Here is a 22,126-nt window from a genome sequence, read left to right as displayed (position 1 = left end):
TTTTTTATTAACTACTTCTTATAATAGGCCTATAAAGATTATATTATCTTATACCTTACCCTATTATAGCTTTTATATTATACATTTTTATATTAATTAAATACTTCCATAGTTTATATAATTATAAATAATTACTATCCTTTTAACTAATATTTAAATTATATTTCTTATATTAAGATAACCTCAAAATTATATCTTTAGTAGTTTCTATAGTTATCTATAATATTAAATATTCCCTTTATAATTTTCCCTTTTACCTTAATATCTAAAGGTTTAGTTTCTCTTCTAACTATCTGTCACAAATAACCCTTATATTAGATAAGGTTTTTTCTTTATCTTTTAAAGGATCTTATATTAATTAACTAAGGTAACGTTAATAAAGTCTATAGGTGATATTATTTAATGAAAATTTAAAGCTAGTTATTCTAGTTTTAATTTTAAACTATAGTTATCTCATTTAGGTTAAATAAAAGGTTATTATAAAGTTTCTATTTATATTAATTTTATCTATCTTATATAATCTATTATTTTATTTTTAAGTTCAACAATTTATAAGCCTTTTAAAAGGTTTAAAATCATTTTTTAAATCCTTTTAATAATATAAAATATCTTAATCTATCCTTTAACTTATAACATTAATAGTCTAATATTCTTTTAACTATTTTACTACCTATAGTATAGGTTATTCTTATCCTCTAAGCTATTTATTAATTCTTTAATGCATTTTATTTCTTTACTAGTTTTATACTAGTTCTTCCTAATAAATTTCATTGCACTTTTAAAGTAAATATTATTTATCAGCCTTAGTTTAAATCTATCTTTAACGTATCTTATCAGCGAGCTGCGTATCACCGAGCTACGTACGCTCCACCACTCTGCAAACACTATCCTCTATTGTAGTACAATAATACTAGTAACCAACCATAATTATATCAGAGACAGCTGAATCAGAGGCTTCTATAGCCTCCTGACAAGTGCGGGTATTATAGCCAGGCTTGCCGTATATACCACAGCACCGAGCCTTTATACAAGCCCCCCCTGTACTACTACTATCTAGCTCCTTTTCTTATACCACCTCCCTAACCACGGCCTTCTAGTCTAGTAGATCCTGTATATCCTGTACTATAAGCGATCCTCCAAGCTCTATATATATTCTTTTGGCTCTCTGGCGCTTACTTAGTACCTCGTTGGCCTTATAGAGTGAAGAGACCTTAGAGTATAGTAGAGCTACCTTATATATTATAACTATTATACCTTTAGTAAGCTGGTCTATAGTAGCTAATATTGAGGTTAGGGAGTTATTCTAATAGTTGGTAATATAAGTCTTGATTAATATTGACTGTAAATTGGCTTCTTAAGGGTTATAGGGTGTCTGGAAGACCTAAGGTTATATAGTACCAGGCTATAAGGTTGGTGGTATTAGTATAGAAAGCTTGATATCTAGCTTAGAAAGTACTCTCCCTAGATTATATAGAATAAGGCCTATACCTGCGAAGCCACCCTGGATATTGCTCTTGATAATAGAGGTAAAGAAGGCTACGTAAAAGGTATAGAGGAACTTAAGCTTGCTTATATGGTTAATATATATATATATCAAGTCCTCAATCTAGTAGCTATATACCTGCTTTAACAGCCTAAAGCAGCTAATATCAAGTCGCTAGAAGAGGTATAAGTAATATAGAGATACATAGAGCGTGATAATATTGTTCTACTGGCAATAGATCTTAAATTCAGTCGAGTAGTAGCTCTTATACCTGTCGAGGATCAATAACCGGTATTTGCCTTTTCTATAAGGTGCTATATAGAAGTCGAAGTGCTTGATAAAATCTAGGCCGACTATATTAGTAGTCCAGCCGTTGTCGGTAGTCGTGATACGCCAGTTAGCTAGGAGGTTACACTCGGTATACCAGTTGGCAAGGTGGTACTATATGGCCATAATAATAAAGGGGGGGATCTATATCTTCTATACCAGCAAGTCTTAGTAGGAATGCTCGCTCAAACAGCTTAATCATATACTGAACAATAGCCTTCTCCTCGGAATTAGTGAGCCGGCGTAAGTTGGGTATAGTATCGCGTCGTACAGGTATACCAGCGCGTCGGGAACAGAGGGTTGATTCTGGTACGTTGTAGAGCTTAGCTACAGTTCAAAGGCTTAAGTTTCCGTGATTTCGAATAGCTTCAAGGGCCAAGATTATCCTCGCTTCCTTTGAAGTAGGAGGCATATTAGGTTGTGGAAAAAATTGATGTAAGGTGTAGGGAGGGCGCGTTGTGGTGGGGCGTGCGCAGCTCGGTGATAAGCGCAGCTCGCTGATAAGATACGTTATAGGTTAATAACTTTATTTTGAAAAGCGGTCGGGCTCGTGAGTGTTCCAAGGGTACACTTCTCGGCGCACGAAGTCACGGTCTGGTATGTGGGTGACCTCGATGGGATCGTCGGGTCCCTTTCGCAACCTGCGTCGAGCCACCTGCTCAATGTAGCCCTGAATTTCGCCCAGTTCCCTGTTGTGGGGGACCAGATCGAGGCCCCTCTTGCAAAAATCAAGGGCACTCTTCAGGCAGCCACAGAGCAATTAATAGTTAAAGACTATTAATCTTATTACAGGATTTAAATACCTTTTTATAACGTATTAAAGGTTAAATCTTAATTTCTTATCTTTTTATATAGTACTCTACTAACCTTAAAAATCCTAGATAAATATCTGTCTTTTATATATAGAGATATTAGTCCCTTTAAAATAAAGTACTATTTATCTAAGCTTATTAATATATAGGTATTCACTATTATTATTAATAAACTTTATCGACTTTTCTTTATATTTTTCTAAGATGTTTAAAAACTCCTTTTTTTCCTTTTTAAATTTAAACCTCTTTTAATTATTATAGTCCTTAATAAATACCTCCTTATTATATAAATATTTAAAGCTATTTTGACTATAACTATTAATAATAACCTTTTAGAATTTAACCCTCTTTTTAATAATAATAGTCTTTTATCTTAATATTAAAGACTATTATTTTAATATCTTATTCTACCTTTATAAGCTTCTATATTTATATTTATATAACCTTTTTTTCTATAATTGTAATAGGTAATATTAGACTTATTATAGTTTTATTTATTAATCTACCTAGTTTAAACTAGATTAACTTTTATAAGTTTAGATTGGATATTATAGGATATATTCTTATATCGTTTCTTTCCTTTATTAATATAGTTCCTTCTAATAATTAACTTCTATTATCCTTTCTTTTATTACTTTCTAATATACAGGTAGTTATTAATGTAAATAACTTTAATAATATATTTATCTAAGATATTTAAATAGTCCTCCTTATAAAGTTTATCCTTTATTTCCCTTTTTAAGCTATTGTAAAATAAGGATATTAATCTATTTTTATTAATTCTAGCCTAAATAATGTCTCATTAGAACAAGGTAATATAAGTTAATATAGATTTAGTTTAATAAAGTTTAGCTCGTTAATTTTAGATATAAACCTTTTTATCCTTATTTTTAAATACTTTAGTAAACTCTTCTTTAAAGTAGATATAATCTTAGAAAACTTTCTAGGTAAATTTATATTATTCCTTTAATATCTTCTCGATATAATCCTATAGGATAGGTTTAAACTATTAGATAGATTAACCTATAAGTTAAAAGGCTATATATATAATAGCTTTTAATATATTCTAAGCTAAAACAGTCTTAATAGTATTTAATATAAAACGCTATTTCTATAAGACACTTTAAAAGGTACTCCTTCTTACTTTTATATTTAATAAAGGCTTTAAGTTTAATTTTAAACTTTTTAAAAGCTTTAACTTAAATAGTAATTTCGTTAATAATTTACTATTAGATCTTATTTTTATCTTTAAAGGCCTTAATCTATATATATAGATCTATAAGCATATTATTAATTTCCTCTATATTAATAGAAGTATAATAAGATAAATAGGTATTTCCTAAAGCTGTATTAATATTAGACTTGAAGCTTATAATATTAAATATCTTTATTTAAACTATAATAGAAATAAAGGGAGTAAGTAATATATAATAAATCAGTTTTAACTATACTTTAAAGGGGTTTATTAAAGGTAGATATTAAAGCTTATAATTCAGTAAAGCTAAAGGGTTTATAACGAGATAATAATCTAGTTTTAATATTTATAGTATTATATAATGTATTTGATAAGCAAGCTGCATATACAAGCGAGCTACGTACTCCCCTGTCACGAACCAACCATATAGGGCGAGCCTAGTGCGGCTCAGCCTGGACAGCACGACCAATAGGAAGGGACAGGATCGGGACAGCCGCATGAGGTACGGCCCGAGATGGTCCAGTAACGTTGGGTAGCCGGCAAGCACAAGCGATCACGGTAGACCTGGGTAGCTGGGCTACCGCAGGCTACCACGGGATCAGGTAGACTATGGTAGCCAGGCGAGCAGCCGCGCACCAATCATTCCAGATAGTACATAGTCACTCGTCCTAGAGGACTCTGGGAGTTCTCCAGTAAGCAATACAACTTGTTCATCGCCACTTGCACTACGCTGTGAACATTGAGATCAGATCACTATCTAGTTGTGAACCTTTTGGCTTTACCGGATCACAACCCTTACGACATACCTTCAGTGAACCTTTTCAGAGTGTGGTTGAGAGACAATCCGTCACAGTTTTAAAGGTTATTATACTCTATTATAAATATAAAAAGAAAACAAAGATAGTAAAATATTTAATAATATAGTACTTTAATCTATTAAGGTAATGACTATAGAATTATTAAAAGCTCTAGTTGTAGTAAAACCTATAGACTATTCTATAAAAGATAAATAGCTAAGCTAATAGATTGATAAAGATAGTCCTGGATTAGTTCATAGACTTTAATTAACTCTAGAAATATAGGTTAGTTAAAAAGCTAAAGATAAAGTCCATAGGTAAGGGCTAGTTTATCTAAAGCTAAGTAAAAGGCTTCCATTTCTTTTATAATAAATAGATATAGAATTTAATAGCTTTAGAGGGAAGGTAGAGGCTTTTGCCTAGCTGGACTAGCAAGTGGCTAGGATTATATGGTTTCCTTTATATTTAGCAGTAGAGGGACTGGTATACCCAAATAGGCATAGTAGTATAGGAAATAATAATAATAATATACTTTAGGTATATTCCATAACTAATTTTAATTGATTATATCAACTCTCTTACAATCTATAAATCTAAGACCTCTCTTCTCGCAATACTGCCTCGGTGCCTTTGCTCTAACCTCCTCTATACACTTGCCGAGGCCTAGGCCTCCTATTTGTACTACCCTGCGTCCTGTTCCTTGGGCTGGGGCTTGTCTGCACCCTGACAGTCTCACTGACCTCTATTCTCAATCCTACAGTCCATCATTAAGAAGTTGATTTCATAGATCGCATCCCAAGGAACACAATCCGTTTCTGATTGGTTGGTACTCTACTTTTGACAATTGGGCAAGGGCGCTCTTAGCAACGGCCTCGAGTGGTCACATTCGCGACATAGAAGCATGGGAATTGGCAGGAGATAGGACCACAAGGGTACATTGATTCCTACAAGCCTGTTCCTGGCCCCACAGGCCTACATATAGCGCCAACAAACATTATGCTACATTGAGAAAAGTAAAAAAAAGTCGTGACCCGTCCGAAATAAGATCCCAGGACAGCGAGGAAATGACTGCCAACTAGCCACCTCACCAGAAACTACACCAACCGATATAGTGCTGGCAAAGGTTCTCTAGCTTCGTCGCCTCAATGATGAGCTTGTTGACTTGTTCGTTCACCGTTAGTTCCTCCGCCGGGCGGAAATCGCGACCGGTGAGCTTCTGCGCAACGCGATCCAGCACCTCGACGGCTCGCGCATTTTGCACTTCGGCAATCTCCGTTGCGCCATTGCCACCCGCTACGCTACCTGGCACGGCGGCTGACGAGTTGGTTCGGGCGCGGCCGCGGGCACCTGGCGGCGCGCCCATCATGCCTTCGGGCCCGATGCCTTGGGCGGCGAGGAATTCAGTCGGAGCCACAGGACCATCCAGAACCGACGGCCGGCGTGCGCGTGCTCCTTGTGGTCCGGCAATGGCTTGTTCACGTTCAGAGTTAAAGTTTGGCCCGGGGGGGCTGGCAGGATTCGTAAGCCGCCAGGTGAGAAGCGGGTCGTGGATGAACTAGCGTAGAAAGTTGGCTGGTCAGCTCACTGTACTTCATCGGCTTACCATGTATAATATGCAAACACCTAGGATATAGATAGCACTTACAGCCTCCAACACAGCCATGACACTCTCCTTGTTGTCCCGCAGGACCCTCATCACATGTTCGCACGTCGTGCGGAAACTGCCTTCAATGTTGCTAACCTCCATGGCGTAGGTAAGCATGCGGGTGAGCCGGAACGGCACCCGCTCGGGGTACTTCTCGCGTTTCATCGCGACCTCGAAGCAGTCGCCAAAGTCAATGTGAATGATCTTGCCGGTGATCCGGTCAAGCATCAAGTTACTTGGGTGCCTGTCTCCTAGGCCTAGAATATACCCGACCATGGACATGACACCGAGCGACCGAGTGTAGTTGGTCCGTCGGTCCAGCCATGCTTCAGAACTCTTGCTCTTCAACCAAAGAACGCGATATAAGTCCTGGCCGGTCGTGTTGTCAAGCGCATAGCCAAACACCTCGACCTTTTGCATGAGCGTGAGGTTGTCATAGTCGGGGGCCATCTGCAGCATGATGCGGTGCTCAATGTTGAGAAGTATCTTTCGGGACTCGCGGTACTCCCGGATGAGATGGTGGACCGTGTCGCTGTTGGGTACCCATCCGAGAAGGCCCGAGTTCTGGGAAAGAGGAATTGCCGGGTAGCGTTGGATATTGAGATGACGCTTGTAGGACTCAGAGTCGTTGGCGAGAAGTGTGTTGCATAGGCCGAAAAGCTGCATGACCCGCTCGTCTTGTCGGATGTCTTCGTGACCCTTGAGCAGGAACATGTAGGTTTTGCCATCGCTTCCAAACATTTCGAGCTTTCTTGGACGTTGCTTGGAGCTGATGACGCTGGAGGTGCCTTCGAAACCGGCAATCCTCACAATTGGCTGACCACTACGGTAGGTACCAGGCACCGCGAGCTCGAGGTCCCGGGCTTGAAGGAGATCCGGCGAGCAGTACGTTAGCTCGAGGCTGGTCATCTGAGGTAGCTGCCGACTGATGCGTCGGAAGACTTGATAATATAGATCCCAGGCTTGGCTGATGTCGTTCACATCTTGGGAGTGCCGGTACTGGCGGCACCATTCGCGCGCCTCACTAAGGTCTCTACCGAAAGTCTGGGTGAAGGAAATCTCCCGCAGCGTCACCGGGCCCTTCTCGAGCAGATCATGAAGGGGCTCCAAGACATCGAACATGCCTTGGATGTTGTGGTCACCGAAGTACAAGCGAGAAGCTTCCTCTAGGCCCTCATGCCAAAGCTCATGCCACAGGACTGCGACCCTAATGAGCTCACGGCTCACGATGTCCGCTTGCTCCACGAGTTTGGGGCTGTGCTGACGCATGCTCTCCATGATGAGACTGGCCGTCTTAGAACGCCGCGTGCTCTGGCGCGACTTCATAGCGACGGTAAGCGGGTACACCAGCGCCTGCGGATGCGCGCGTCCAATGTCCGACAGGAGGGCGTGAATCGAGTTCTGAACTCGCCTGTTTGGCTGGTTAATCCGGGCGATGAGCTGCGGAATGACTTCAAGCCAGGTGTCGACGCTGACGTGCGCGAAGCCGTCCGTAACTGCGGCGATGACTTCTTGGTAACCGCCGTAGGTTAGCCACAGAGTCAGCAAGCGTAGGGTATCCTGCAAGGAACTGCCAGACGACAGGGCGATGGACTCGAAGAAACCCTGTACTGCGGGGACGACGTGATGGACAACAATGCTATGGTCCACCCGCCCCTCCAGCTCCTTGTTAGAAGCCAAAGCTTGGACAACCTCAAAGTTGGCGAGAGCCCAGGCGTGCCACGCCTTGTACCATCGGGGGTGGTAGTGGGTCGCCTTGGAGTAGCACGTCAGGATATCCTGCCGGTGAGCTTGCTGCCAGTCATTCTTGTCAAGCGTGATCATCCAGTCACCTTGGCGAAGATAGCACTTTGCGAGAAGCACGGTCTGCTCTAGCCAGTGGCGCTGCGCGTCTGGGCCGACCATGTTCTCATCCGGATCGTTGTACCTTGGGTGATTCGAGCCGTCAGGTATGGCGTTTGCAGCCTGTGCGGAGGCATTCAACTGGAGTCTCGCGTTCTCCACCTGATGAGCGGTGTCCTCCGTGAACTTGTGAAGGCAGTAGAGGGTCCGCTCGGCGATGCCACGGTCAGAGCTTCTAGCACCCGGCTGTTGGCCGAGCTCCCACTGGAACTTCAGGACCGCATAAACAACCGGGGATGCGATGCGTTCAATCCCTGGCGCCGGGGGCTCCTCAGACCAGTAAGGGATGACCGACTCTAACGGCGCATCGGTGTCAATGAGCTGTTTTAGTGACCACTCTGCTAGGCCCATGCGGCCGGACTTGCGGCATAAGTTGGCGAATTTCGTCCACATGTGCATGTTCTCTTGCGGAGTGAGCACAAGAGATCTTAGTCGAAGCATCCGTTGCCACACTTCGACGTTGCGCTGGCAACCCTTGAGACGGGTCTCCCAGGTCGCCCGCAAGGTGGCGCGCTTCTCGGGCCCGCATTGTTTGTAAACGATGAGTTCTTCCAGCTCGGCAAGCATCTGAACCCTCACAACAACCTGGTACGCACGATTGTAAGATTCGCTGACGAGTGCGCTGAGCTCTGTATCGAGACCCTCACGGGCCTGCTCGATGCAACCCAAAGCTTCCCGAAATTGGTTCCTGTGGAGGGCGAGGATGGCACCGAAGAAGGCGCGGTCGGGTGAGAATCGTTTCATCGACTGTAAGTAGGTGTCCATCGAGTCCCACTTCCCAAGGCCCCACGCCGCCGTGGTTGCTAATGGGGCGATTCTTCGTTGGATTTCCGGCCCCGAGTTGGTCCAAGTCTTGCCGGCTAGAGACGCTAGCGATTCCCATTCACCCAATGCGTGATAACAACGCATCTTCCCCATGACTATGTCAACGGGTGTCGGCTGGTCCTCCGGAAGCTCACGCTCTCTCTGGCAGTAAAAGTTGAGTGCCTCGTCCCAGCGCTCGAGCTTCTCAAACCAGCTCTCTCGTAGTTGAATGCCATCCTTATAGGCCTTCACCTTGCGAAGTATACCAATGGCGGCATCCGATTGCTGCAGCTGATTGTTGATCATGATGAGAGCTTCTACGGCATGACTATTGTGGTCCTGGAGAAACTCAAGTTCCTTATAATGGAGGGCCTTAGCATAGGCATGGCATCTTGCCGCTTCACGCCCTAAAATGCGGATATCAATCGGGAGTGCCTTGTCGTCGTGTTCCATGAATTCTGCGAGGTTCAAGAGCTGGCCGAGAAGATCCGGAGGCACGTTCTCGGATTTAATCGTGTTCTCAATGTTTGTAATCAGCTCCTCCTACGTAATAGCGTAATAGTTAGTTAGTCAATTGTCGTGTTAGGGTGTACGATGGCCGGCAAACCATACCTGATACGAATCATAGAGTTCACTCCAGCAAGAGACGAAGGCGGAATTGAAAAGCTCCCGGGCTAGAGGCTGGTAGTTGCTTGCCAAGCTAGCACAGGCTCGAAGAGAGTGATTGGGCGACTCAGAGAGAAGAGTCGTGCTGAACTTGCGGAACCACTCATGCCAATCATCCTTGGTGGCTTTGCCTTTTGTCTCCCAGGCCTGTTTCAAGTGGACGGGATTCAAGTCCAGCTTCTTGGGCGGGTTGTTCTCAGACGAGTAGGCCTCTACGGAGTTGTCCTCAAATCGAGGTGCTAGGTTTTGGGGGAGCGCCTCGCCTTTCTTGAGCTTCTCTACAGCCTTGTCGTAATTGGAGTGCTGAATACCGTACATGGTGATGGTCTTCTCAACTGTGTGCTCAAAATGCAGATAGTCACGGCCTAGCTGCAGCATGAGGGCACACAGGGTGTCGAGGGCGGCTACCCGGAGACTCGGCTCCTGGCCGGCGAGTACCCTAGTCAAGGGGTGAATGACTTTGGAAGCGTAGTCGTTGAGGTTAACCATGCTGGAGAGCTTTCCGATTGTCTCGATTGACGACTTGCGTAGAAACATGGGTTGTGCCGGGTTATCGAACAGGCGAACAAGAATGGGGATGATGAGGTGCATGTATTCTTCTGCGCTGGATCCGAAAACTAGGAAGGCGTGAAAGATCTTTTCGGTTGGCTGGCGCTTTGTGCTCGTGTCCCGTTCCAAGACGCCAAGCATCAAAGGGAGCAAGCTCGCGAGGTAAATCTTGAACTCGCCCTCGAGAGATCGAGCAATTGATTCAATGAGCGCCATGATGGTCGTCTGCAGCGAGGCGGTCGAGTTCCAGAATTCCTGCAGCACTTCAATGATGTCCGGAAGGTAGACGCGGATATGTTGCCGCACAATACCGACAAGCCTGCTCAAATGGTTAAAGTAGTAATCAAGCCTCGTGGGGCTCGATGCCTTGATGACGGCAATGAAGGCGGGCACCACTCTGTCGAGGAATTGGACACACTTGAGCCCGAGGGTAATGAAGATGCTCATGATGGCATCCACGACATTACCATGCCACTGCAGTAGAGACTGGTCTTTTAAGATCTGCAGCAGGGCGTTGATGACGACCGTGGGGTAGTAGTCCTCCTGCGACGGAGTGAGACCGCCCATCATGAGGGACACATCCGTCAATTGTGTCGCTTCCGGCCGCCGTTGGGTCTGTGGCGCTCGCTCTTCGACCTGCTGTTTGGTAATTTTAGTCCTAGTTCGAAACGGGCGCTTGGCCTCTGGAAACTTCTTGGGAGGGGGAGGGGGTAGGCAGCCGCCGTCCTTGTCGTCGTCGCCTCCCTCATCATCTGAGTCTGCCAAGGTGGGATCGACGAGACATAAGAAAGAAAAGTGGTGAAGGGGTAGAGAAGAAGTATCCTGCTGTACCTGGTGCTTATACGGATCCAGCGCCCCCAGTATGCCCATGAGCTTGATTGTTTCCTGCCGTAGTGGGCCATGCTGTGGTTCGCCTCGGATAATGGATTGTAAGATCTCGAGAAGCTGCGGGTATTCGAGGTAGGGCTTGATGACATACCCAGCATTGCTGGCGAGTTGGCCGAGGGTATGAAGGGCCGCTTCTCGTTTAATGGGTGCGCTCTGGTCCTGCAATGCGTCAATAACGATGGGCATCAGTGTGTCCTTGTAGGCAAGCATCTCTGCGCCGCCAACGGTGCAAAGCTCGCCGATGGCCCGCAGGATTGTAGCCGCCACGGACGGGGTCGGATCGGAAGCCTTTGGCAAGAGGACTTCGGTGATCGCGCTGACATAGGGCTTGACCAGATCCTGGGCGTGTTGCGTTAGGAGGCTGAGCAGCTTCGAACTCTCCTCCTTGCTTCTGGCAACATCCGTGTATTCCAACTCGGTTAACATTTGGATGATCGTCTTGCGTAGCTGGGGGATGACATATGCTGGATTATGGCGCGCCAAGCGACCGATGATCGAGACTGCGACTTCTCTCACAGCAAATTGCTCATCATGGAGGGCGAAGAACATGGTACGGATGTTCTCTGCTTTAGCGAGATGCTGGTCGAATCGCTCGTCTAGAGCAGCAAGAACTGTCTGTCGGATTTTGGGCTCGGGGTCCGAAACACCCACGGTCAAGAGTTTCTCCACGACATCAGCGACAACCTGCAAGGCATGATAGCTGGTCTGATTGACGATAGGGTCGCGGACGTAAAGCTGGCAGCAGGTGAGGGCAGCAGCCTCTCGGATCTCGGGATCATCGTCCTCGACATATTTGATCGCAACGTCGCGGACGAACTCGTTCAAGATGTGGCCTACTAATGTCAACCCCGGTGCCTTCTGTAGTTGGTACAAAGTTCGGGATGTCAGCTTACCTGAAAAGTCAAAACTCCCGAGTGTGTTCAGCGCAAGCTTCACCTCGGCCTTCCCACGTTCATGGACTGACGGATCCTTGGGGTCTTTGGGGATCGGTGGCAGAGAAGAGAGCGGGTTTGGATGAGGAGCCCCAAGTGGCCGGAAGGGCTCGCCACATAGTACCCTGCTGAGCATGTTGAGCAGGCGCTCCTGAATGGTGCCTTTGACGGGTGGGATGTAGAAGGCCATGTCGACCAAGGCCTGGGTCAGCTTTGGCGTCAGTTCGCAGGCGAAGATGGGATCCAGCAGCGCCTCCATATACTTGCTAAGCGTCTGGCCAACCGCCACTGCTAGCCTGCTGATGCAGTCAAACACGGGATCTACCGAACCCCTTTTCCGAGACTGCACACTCAACCCTTCGCGCACATAAATCAGGACACCATCCAGGTATGGCGCAATGGAGCTTTTAACGGAATTGGCGATGTTGCCGATAGCAAGAAACGCGTCGTTTCGTTCCTTTTCCTTCTTCAGCATGCCGGATAGGTAAACCATGAACTTGTGCAGGTAAGTCGCGCCGAACTCGGTGGGTGCATAGTTGGCCAGGTCGGGGATCAGGAAAACGACCGTCTTGCGGATAGCGGGGTCGCGCGCATCTTTGTGGCGGAAGACAATCTCGCAGGCATCTTGGTAGTGATTTTGCATATACATGCCTCCTTGCTCGAGCAGCTCCTTGAGGACGAGTAGCGATGCGTGGATGTACTCAACTGTGTTCGTCTTCAAGCCTTTGACCGTCTCTGTAAACATCTTGTCCATCCACTCCTGCTTCATTTCCTGGTCACGCTCTCGAATGATCTTGAAGCAGGCGCTAACAGTTTCGCTTGATGTTGCTCGGATGAGGTGCCGGGGATCTCGCAGACCGATCCAGATTTGGTCGAAGACGAAGCTGACATACGGATACATCAGGGTGGGCGCGTTCCTCGCCAATTCGCGGAGGACTAAGACGGCGCTGTAGCGTCGTTCCTCGACGCGGTCCGATTGCAGCCATTCCAGAGCGGTGTGCATCTCAGCGTCAACTAACTCCGAAATGAGCGAACCGCCGGGTTTGCACATCTTTCCGAGTACCACTGCCGCGGGTTGCATGGGATTGAGGTCCTTTCCGCGTAGAATTGTCCCGATATACTGTTGGAAACGACTGTACTTCAAGGCGGGTTCAATTCCTTCGAAATCGACGAGGGCATCGAGGATGTAAACTCCACCCATTCGATCGTAAGTGTCCGTGCCTTGAATCAAAGACATGGTCCTTTGGTTCACCGTGTCAAAGAATCGTTGGAATTGTTCGGTGCCAATTTCTGCCGGGAAGTTAGAACCTAATTTGTCCGCTAGGAAGTGGAGGATTGAGGGCCGGGGCGGTTGACTTGGGCGAGGGTGCTTACCTTGCTTCGCGATGTTGACCAGGTCCCTGATCTGGCGCGCAGCGCGCTTTCGTTGGTCTTCGCCATAGTTGCTACAAGGCAAAAATTAGTTATTCATCTTCACAGCGTCTTTGGGATGTCGGATTCGTATAATGGAATGCTCTGGGGGGAGAACACACCGATTCCTGACTTCTTTGATGTACTGGTCCAGTGCGCTGGCCGCTTGATCTCGAATAATCGACATCTTGTAACAACCTTCACGTTCCTTTCTACTCTCAGTTCCCCGTCAAGACACCACCAGATGTTCTCGTCGAGCGTTCAAGCGCTAGGCCGCTTGTCGCCGACCCATAGTCGATTGTTGTGCTCCAGGCTGTAAACCGATTCAAGCCTTAGGTTGCTTCCACAAGCGTCCTTCAGGTTTGAACAAGTACGTTTAACGCGAACCGAGAATAATTGTTGATCAACCCTGCGCCCTGGGTTACCGTGAGTGGCCGCCGGTGCCGAATGCCCACAACCCTCGAGGGTTCAATAGGCCGTCGCTTTCGGAGATGTCGCGAACTTGGAGGCCGCTGAACAAGCAGCCCGGCGGGAGAAGAAGGTCACTTTGAGATCTAAAAATGAAAGTACGTGATGGAGATATGGACGTGAGCGGCTTCAGATTGGTGCCGACTTCTTTAGGGTTGATCTCCCAGTCTGTTTGGCCTTCGAGGGGAAATGAAGAGGTCAAGAATGGAGCTGGAGCACCGCCGGCCGAGATGTGATCCACTGGGAACCGGCCATCAACGGCAACCAGAGCTCCCGCCTTTTGGGCGGCAGGCACGGCGTGGGGCAACGCGAGCGGCGCACGTGCCACTCCAACTCTTGGCATTTACCCTGGCCGCCACTCGCTCGGGTACCGAGCTTGCCTATGTGTTATCGCAGCAGCCCACACTCAGTTGTGTTTCTTCCACTGTGTTTAGTCAAACTGGAGGCAAAACCCCTCTTCCTTTTCAAGCAGGACGTCTAACTCAACGAAAGCGGCATTTCGTCAACCACCGACCTAGGATTCACTCCACGACTAACGATTGTATATTTCCTACAACTCCAACCGTCCAACTTCCTCCGCCATGGGCAACGACGGAGGCTCGATCCCCACGCGTCGCGAACTCGTGAAAACGGCCGCGCGAACGCCAACAATTAGCGAACTCAAGGCGACGGTGTTAGAAAACCTCACCCATGCATGGGCCCATGACCCTGTGACCTCAGAGCTCCTCGATATGGAGAACGTGGTATCGGACTGGCGAGGGAGACTCTACAGTTATGAGTCGGTACTCAAGGGGCTGATGCCCAATGGGGATGATGATGACAGCAGCGAAGCGCCCGTTCTCACAAACGGTGAGTCGACTGCAGTGGATTTTGCCTCCACGGATATCAAGTCGCTACGGGATGTGGTGAAGCTCAAATTTACCCGCTATACGCCACCCGGGACTAAGGGGCAAGAGATATGGGCCTGTCCCGTGTCGATGAAGGAGCTGGGGCCTGCAACAAAGGCTGTGTATATTGTCCCATGCGGGCATGTATTTGCCGATGCCGCAATCAAGCAGATTCAAGAAGACATCTGCCCAGAGTGCAGCAGCGAGTTTAAGGCAGGTGATGTGGTTCCAATACTACCTACGGAAAGGGCGGATCTCGACTTTGTCACGACGAGGATCAGCTCCCTGAGGCGCGATGGCCTTACACATAGCTTGAAGAAGGATAAAAGCAATGTGAAGAAGAAAAGGAAGGCGGGTGCAGGGGATTGGGAGGCGAAGAATGCAGATGGTGCACCCCAACCTGAGAAAGCTAAGGGTTCCCGACAAGAGAATGGGAAGGCGGCCAAGGCGAGCGGTATCAACAATCCCATGACGGCGTCACTCACAGCAAAGGTTCTAGCAGAACAGGAGGAGCGCAATAAACGGCGGAAGCTGGCCAACCAAGCCTCGTGAAAGGTTGTACCCGGCTTTTGATGTTATAATTCCATATTTGTACGCTACAACATCACACTGACTGCGCCCTACATCGAACCCCATTTAACCCCAGTGCCTTGTCATTTGTAGATTGGGGTATGACTGTGGAACCCAAGTAAACCGCTCCTGAAAAAACACAGCTGACAACGGCACGATACACGACCCGGAACACAACGGGTACTCACAACCGCGCTACTCCCTAGAGTTCGTCCTTGATATCCACGCCTGGCTCATGTACATCCTCACAGGCGGCCGGGGTACCAACCTCCATCTTGTAAACGCACTTTTCTGACTCGGACACGCGCCACAGCTCGTCGGCCTCGGCGCAGGTTAACCATACGTCTGTCCGCCGGTTGGGGCCGTTCCAGCAGCCCTGACCGTTCTCGTAACGTAGAACCATGCGTTCACCCTTGCCTAGGCTTTTGCCATCAGCGCGTACCTCTTCATCAGCCAGCTCCCGGTCGATCCGGACAAAGTTGCCCATGTTGGTGTTGCCGTGCCCTTTTTTACTCTTTTGCGTCGTGCGATCCATCCAGCACAGCTCATATTCGTACTCGCCCACGTCGTTGCTGACGCACTTGCCCTTGAGGGCGCGGAAAATGTCGTCGGCGCCGTAGTCCTTGTTCAGGTCACGGTTTTGCTCGTCTACACTTGATGTCTTAGACGAGATGTCTCTTTTGACAGCGTCCAGTGCATCTCGGGCGGCCGTGACTAGCCGCGACTCGCCACTCCCGCCGCGGTTGTCCGCTATAATGCCGTTTTCAATGGCCCAGAGACGCAAAACGTTGATCTTTTCGCGGATGAAATCATTGACGGAAGCAGGGAGGTAGGCTTCCCAGTTGTATACTGCGTGTGTTAGCGGTGTGAAATGCAAGCGCAATGTTCCCTGGGAGTGCTTCGATACATACCGATATCAACATCGCTAACATCGGACTCGAATTCAGCCCAATTAATGCCAGATGATTCTCCGTCCTCCTTCAGCAGCTCTATGATGTATGAATCGGAGATGTCGTCAGGGTTCTGCTGACTGGTCTGGGATGCAGCGTAATCTTCCCAGCCCTTGACCGCCGCCTTGACACCCTCGTCGTTGAAATTGGGGTTGTACTCCTCCTTGAACTTGCCGAGGATATCTTCAAGGCGCTCGACTCTGTCTTGCAGATCGTCACGCTGGTCCATCAGCTTGTCCAACGCATTGCGCAGCTCCCCAACACGGGCTTTAGCAAGGCCGGCGAGAATGCCGAGCTTCCCTGCTTGCCCCTCGGTCTTGACAACTTTGTTTTTCTCCGAACGTTCAACATCCTCAAACCTCTTCTGGAGCTCTATTTTCCTAGCCTCCAAACCCTCAAGCTCCGATTCTAGAGCAGCGATCTTAGCTTCTACCCTGCGGCGCAACTCTCGAGCTTCCTTGGCGAGGGTCCGCCTCCTTTTCGCCGACCTCTCTTTGCTCTGCCTACGCTCCTCCTCAAGACGACGGTATTCTTTTCCAATGGCAGCGCAGCGGTTCTCACATTGGATCCCACCGACGTGAGAGAACTCGTCGGTACCATCGCAGCAGAGCCCATAGTCACACACACCATCGTTGATGTACATGAACGGTACGTAGGCACCGATGTGACCGGCATTGACGCACCAGAAGCCCGGTAGGGCGCTGGTGGTGTTGGTAGTTCCGGTTACCGATCCAGGGAGGGGCTGCTCGGGAGAGAGGGCATCAAGGTGCGAGCAGGCGGCTGTGCCAGGCTCATCTGAGCCATCGGGGCAGTCGCACGAGTTGTCGTTGATTTGGGATGGATCGAGGGTGATGAATGGGTTACTAATGCAAGGAAAGACTGACTTGCTCGAATAAAACTTGGCAACTGAATCAATGTGAGCAAATTAACCTTGTAGTATCAACCGTAACTGGGAATCGGGGAAGCAGAACATCGACTTACACTCGGGACCAACACCTCGAGGCAAGCTCTCCGCGACAGCAAGCGTGTTGCAGGTGAGAACACCCAGGAGGGCCAATGCACCTGTCCTTCGCATAGTTATCCAAATCGATGCCCTTCCGTGCAATGAAAGGGGAACATGGGAGAATACCGATGTCTCCCAGAAGCGTTGAATTGGTTGATCTACCCTGAAGCAAGGACAGCTTGCCAACTCTGAGACGAACTTGGCAGCTGGGAGCTGGTGTCAGGATCACGTGTGGCTTGGCATCGGTGTTCGGGAGGGTCCCCGACCGGCTGCAGGGATTTAACGGGCAAGACGGAATCGCTCGGTGGGGCCAACCATAACCCCACCATCGGCGCGTGAGAGAAACACCAAACTTCATACCCCGCCATCACCTCTATATCATTTGTTCAAGCAAAAATCAAACAACGGCCGAGGATATAAACCAACCAGCTAGGCACTCACAGACCTAATTTGAATCGGTAACCACCATTTTCCGGATATCTCGGCAACAATGCCGTCCTCGACCTTTGAAGATGCCTTGACGGCACTCACTTCGGTCATTGACAGCTCAATTGCTTTAGCTACCCAGCTCGACATTGTCATCTCCAACCTCGCGACTTCAAAGGATGCTAGGAGTGATAGTAATGGTCAAGCACAGCAGCCATTTTCTGAACAGCTCGTGTCTGCCAGTGGCCCGATTGACGCCCTTTCGCTCGCCCACGACTCCGCCGCTTTAATCAAGGCGCACGCCACCAAAATATCCCTTCTCATTATCAACGAGCCATTTACGCCCACGGCCATTACCAAAGTGCTGCGGGAGCTTGTTGCCGGCCCCTTACCGAGTTTAACCGCTGCGGTCGAACTTTGCGTCCCGGAGCGGTATACAGGCAGCATCCAGAGAGACCTGGCCTGGAGAGCGGTTCGGGTGCTCAGAGAGGTGAGGGAACTCATATCTCGGGTTCCTAGGGACGGCAAGGTCCTCGTTGATGACAAAAAGAACGCCCCGGCTGGGGCGGCTGGTGGCCGGGGGAGCATTGCTACAACTGGGATGCTATGGTCAACTTGTGACGATGTCATGGCATTTTGCAAGCGCGGCTTCGCTGGCACCCTGACGCATAAGGTCAACCAGCTGAAGGACACGCTTAAGGATGTTATGGAAGAGCTAAAAGAATGGGGAGAAGAGGCGGACGATAGCGAGGAAGATGGGGACGAAGATGATGGTGACGGTGATATTGCTCAGATTACCTCGGGTCTCGGGTCGAGTTCGATATCTAGGGCGGCAGATGCCCAATCCGTGTTGGACGACCTGATGAACTCTCAGAGACATATACCGCGTGACGATCCTGAAAGGATACGAGAGAGGCTTGACTTGAGCCTCAAGAGGCTGCGCCTTATCATACTGCTTTACCAAGCTACAGTAAAGCGTAGGCTGAGGCCTTTACCTAGTGTACCTCCAGCTCAATACCCGGTTGTCCCAACCCGCCTAGATGAGGCTGTCGCTGCTCTCAAGCGTATACCAGAGAAGTTTGGCAGCCTAGCCATGGCTTTTTATGAACTGGACCGCTCTGAGATCGATCGTCTCCTAGAGGATTGTTCCTTGGATGCGCTTGCCGCTTGTGAGATCTTGGTCAAGCCGTGGGAGGGCGAAAAGGATGAATTTACAGACTGGGGGTTGCGATTCCAGGTAGAGTTGAAGAAAGATTGAACCATGTTGCCAACGCAGGGTTTTGTCTCCGCAGATGGATGGCTGGGTGACGTGGTATGGTGATAATTAGACTGTACTCTGTGACTGGAGATGAGGGGATGGATGGAGCCAAACTGGCAGTATGGATCACTTAGATATGCACGTGCTCAGGCATTACTTGCAATGTTTAAGTCCCGCTTGTGTTGGCAGCTGTAGTGTGACTATGGCAGTGATTGCTGGTGCTAGGCCACTTGAACTGCTGATGCTTGGCGCACCCAACGACGAACAAAGCTCCTTTTTCATGATATTCCACGTATAGATAGGAACCCAAAGACCGACAAGCATTGTACTCAAAACCAGGATGCTCGTTGTCGTCAGAGTAATGAGTTTGCCAGTAGCTGCCGTCCGCCTGCGGCCGTGCAAGCTGGTGATGTGGCTGATGTTTGTTTACTTCAGGGGCCGGACCAGTTCGGCACTATACTACCACACGCGGGACCGCCGAGTCGGTGGATGATTGTATGAGCACTCCACCCTGTTTCTTGATTTGTACTTTTCAAATCATCTCTTTTTACCCTCGCAAATTCGGCGACTCGGCCAGCTTTGTGTGGTGCGACGCTCTCGTGGACCTTGGTCGTCTCGAAGCCTCATCGTCGTCGCTCTGGGGCTCAACCGAATTAGCTCCAAGAGCAAGGAAATCGAATTATCCTTTCATTTCCACCAATTAACTTCGATATGGAGCAGCCCGGCCCGATCCCTAGAACACCGACTCGAATTCCACGGCCAAGCTTCGCGGCCTCCTCGCCTCGAGCGCCTTCTATTCGAGCGGTCCCCTACAGTCATCTGGACCGAGTTGGCGCGACTTCCAAAATGGCGGGCAACTACTCTCCCTCGAATTGGCCGTTTAAAAACCCCACCGAAAACCGTTCAATGTAAAAACCAGTTGCGCCAGATCCCCAGGCGTTTTACGCCTTGCTTTAAACGATGACTACTGACTCTATTTGCACTAGGGAATTGCCGACCTCAACCACCCAACGCTGCAATCAGGGTCCCTTTGAGAGTAACAATAACGAAAAAGTCGAGCGCAAAAATAGCAAAAAGGTCCATTTTAGAGAAATGGCCGAGAATGCGAGCGAGGCTAATCCCACCGAGGACGTTTCCAGGAACGGCCTGTCGGTAGCCCATACTCGCGGCGTTTCTTTCGACTCGGTCCAGACCCAGATTTATGCGCCCACGCAAAATGGGAATCGTGCATCTAGTAAGAGAGACACGAAGTCAACACGGTCGAGAATGTAGGCTAACGAGCCGTATAGGTGAACAATCACGGCCTGCTTCAACCCGCGGGACGTTTCTCCAGTCGACCCCGGAGATACCAGCCCGACCAATCACCCCCACCCCATATTCCGTTCTGCGAAAGGTCTCAGAAGTTTCCGAGCCCGACAACTCTGTCCTGGAGGATAGTTCTGGTTTCAGCCGTTCTGGGAATAAGAGACCGTTGAGTTCAACATCCGAGTCACAGCAATTTCAGAGGCGCACTTCTCAAGAGTCCGCCGGCCATTCCGCACAAAACGCGGGGACACCGAGATCATCATTAGGTGATGGCGGTATTCATATCGTACAGGACTCCATCAAATCCCACAGCATTCCGACTCAGCAGGATATCGAGGGCCGGATCCTCTCGAGACTGCACCCGCTGCACCCGCGATCGAGGGCCAGCGTCCGCAGCACCGAGATTCATCAGCAAGCCCCTCAACCCCTTGCGGGGCCGAGTAGCAGTATTCAGGCGGAGCACGGGGGTTCTGATGATGGTAAATCTACAGAAAATGTACCCGGTGGCATCGTCATCCTCAGGCCGGCCGGAGCCGAAGACGCTGAGGACGTGCCCGTGGCTCCCGGAAACACCAGTTTGCACTCACAGAGGCCGACAACCCTCCAGAGCGAAGCCCCCGACATCGAGTCCCTTCGTCTAGGCCCGAGGCTCCGCCACAACCGTCTTCCACCGAGCCCCAGCACGGCCATCAACGCCGGGCGGTGCGTACCAAGCGATACCAGGAGGTTGTGGACGACCCTCGGCCGATCTCGCAAGGTCATTTTTGTCTCGGCTATTTTTCTGGAGTTGTCCATTCTCAATGAAGTCGCTAGCGTCACGGCCGTGACGGCCAACCAGATTGAGCACGGCCACGCTGCTGTCGGACTCGTGGTTTGGGCCATCGTGAGCGCTGTCCTCGTGTTGACCTGTGCCATGCTGACAACATTTCTCCTTATTCGGCACCGCAAACTCAATAAGGATCTCGTCTCCGGCGAAAGCTGGATCGAGATGCAGCTTCGATCGCGGCCGCTCCCACCCCGGCCGCAGACTGACCAGGCCGAGCAGACCGTCGAGCAGCACAAGCAGGACAGCGGTGTCACTGAGGCCTGGCAGAAATTTACCCAGGACCATGAACAGCTGCGTCGTTATGTTGAGTTTCTCGAGAGTCGGATTGGTGTGCTCGAAGAGGGCGGGCCGAACCAACGGCAACAGCAGCAGGGCGAAGGCGTGTCTGGCATAGGTGTGTCGATAGGCTTGAGCCGCCACGCCACCGCCCCATCCTTCGTCCATCTGACGAGCGCGGGTAAGACCCCTCGCAATACCACCCCCAAAGGATTCACCACTCCCAAGTTCAACACTACCGGCGGCTCTCTCTCTCGACACCTGCTCCTCCAACCAGATGACTCGGTCGCTGATCGCGAGTCTTGGCGAGGCAGCGGTAGTGATGGCGATGGTAGCAAAAATAACAACGGAAACAACCGTAGCAGCACCCGTCACGGGAACGACCACTCCGGCCGCAGTACCATGCCCAGTGCCGCTATCCCCAAGTCAGACACCAAAACTAGCATTCTCACAGATCTTTGCGAGGCCATCACCGTGACCGAGGGTTACAGTCCGCTGTCGGCGCAGACACCCTACTCGAGTTCCCCGCTTGCGCCACAGACTTCCACTCCTGCTGCCAATGGCAATGGGAATGGCAATGGTGCCAGCAACGGCAATGACAGTGGAGACAAGAACCATGCCTGCTCGAACCTGAACCACGATAGCATTCGCAACTACTTACACCACCAGCAAACTTCACATCATGGCGTACCGGGGTCTGCATCGACAAGGACGATGGGTCAGAGGGGTGGTAGGGCAGTGGAGAGA

General features: G+C 49.2%; 5 protein-coding genes across 5 annotated transcripts; 3 read left to right on the top strand and 2 right to left on the bottom strand.

The window, feature by feature from the left end:
- Window positions 1–5,698: 5,698 nt before the first annotated feature.
- Window positions 5,699–13,597, bottom strand: C8A04DRAFT_35709 (armadillo-type protein; the record flags this gene model as incomplete). The annotated part of the gene is made up of 7 exons (XM_062783265.1): window positions 5,699–6,169; window positions 6,260–9,508; window positions 9,578–10,816; window positions 11,012–11,901; window positions 11,962–13,290; window positions 13,375–13,445; window positions 13,533–13,597. The coding sequence occupies 7 exons, from the start codon at window positions 13,595–13,597 to the stop codon at window positions 5,699–5,701; spliced, it is 7,314 nt and encodes a 2,437-aa protein (XP_062639044.1).
- Window positions 13,598–14,459: 862 nt separating this feature from the next.
- C8A04DRAFT_26677 (replication termination factor 2) lies at window positions 14,460–15,317 on the top strand (the record flags this gene model as incomplete). The annotated part of the gene is made up of 1 exon (XM_062780010.1): window positions 14,460–15,317. The coding sequence occupies one exon, from the start codon at window positions 14,460–14,462 to the stop codon at window positions 15,315–15,317; it is 858 nt and encodes a 285-aa protein (XP_062639043.1).
- A 220-nt stretch (window positions 15,318–15,537) lies between these two features.
- C8A04DRAFT_10524 (glucosidase II beta subunit-like protein-domain-containing protein) lies at window positions 15,538–17,360 on the bottom strand (the record flags this gene model as incomplete). The annotated part of the gene is made up of 3 exons (XM_062776615.1): window positions 15,538–16,184; window positions 16,247–17,191; window positions 17,267–17,360. 3 exons carry the CDS (start codon window positions 17,358–17,360, stop codon window positions 15,538–15,540), a joined length of 1,686 nt encoding a protein of 561 aa, XP_062639042.1.
- Window positions 17,361–17,778: 418 nt separating this feature from the next.
- C8A04DRAFT_35706 (uncharacterized protein) lies at window positions 17,779–18,972 on the top strand (the record flags this gene model as incomplete). Its single annotated transcript, XM_062783264.1, has 1 exon — window positions 17,779–18,972. One exon carries the CDS (start codon window positions 17,779–17,781, stop codon window positions 18,970–18,972), a length of 1,194 nt encoding a protein of 397 aa, XP_062639041.1.
- A 711-nt stretch (window positions 18,973–19,683) lies between these two features.
- On the top strand, window positions 19,684–22,113 carry C8A04DRAFT_35705 (uncharacterized protein; the record flags this gene model as incomplete). Its single annotated transcript, XM_062783263.1, has 6 exons — window positions 19,684–19,880; window positions 19,959–20,206; window positions 20,262–21,560; window positions 21,591–21,710; window positions 21,810–21,899; window positions 22,049–22,113. 6 exons carry the CDS (start codon window positions 19,684–19,686, stop codon window positions 22,111–22,113), a joined length of 2,019 nt encoding a protein of 672 aa, XP_062639040.1.
- Window positions 22,114–22,126: the final 13 nt, after the last annotated feature.

Source organism: Dichotomopilus funicola, assembly GCF_033296635.1.
Source record: "Dichotomopilus funicola strain CBS 141.50 unplaced genomic scaffold C8A04scaffold_14, whole genome shotgun sequence".
In the NCBI taxonomy this organism is placed as follows: domain Eukaryota; kingdom Fungi; phylum Ascomycota; class Sordariomycetes; order Sordariales; family Chaetomiaceae; genus Dichotomopilus; species Dichotomopilus funicola.
This window is presented reverse-complemented; position numbering and strand designations above follow the sequence as displayed.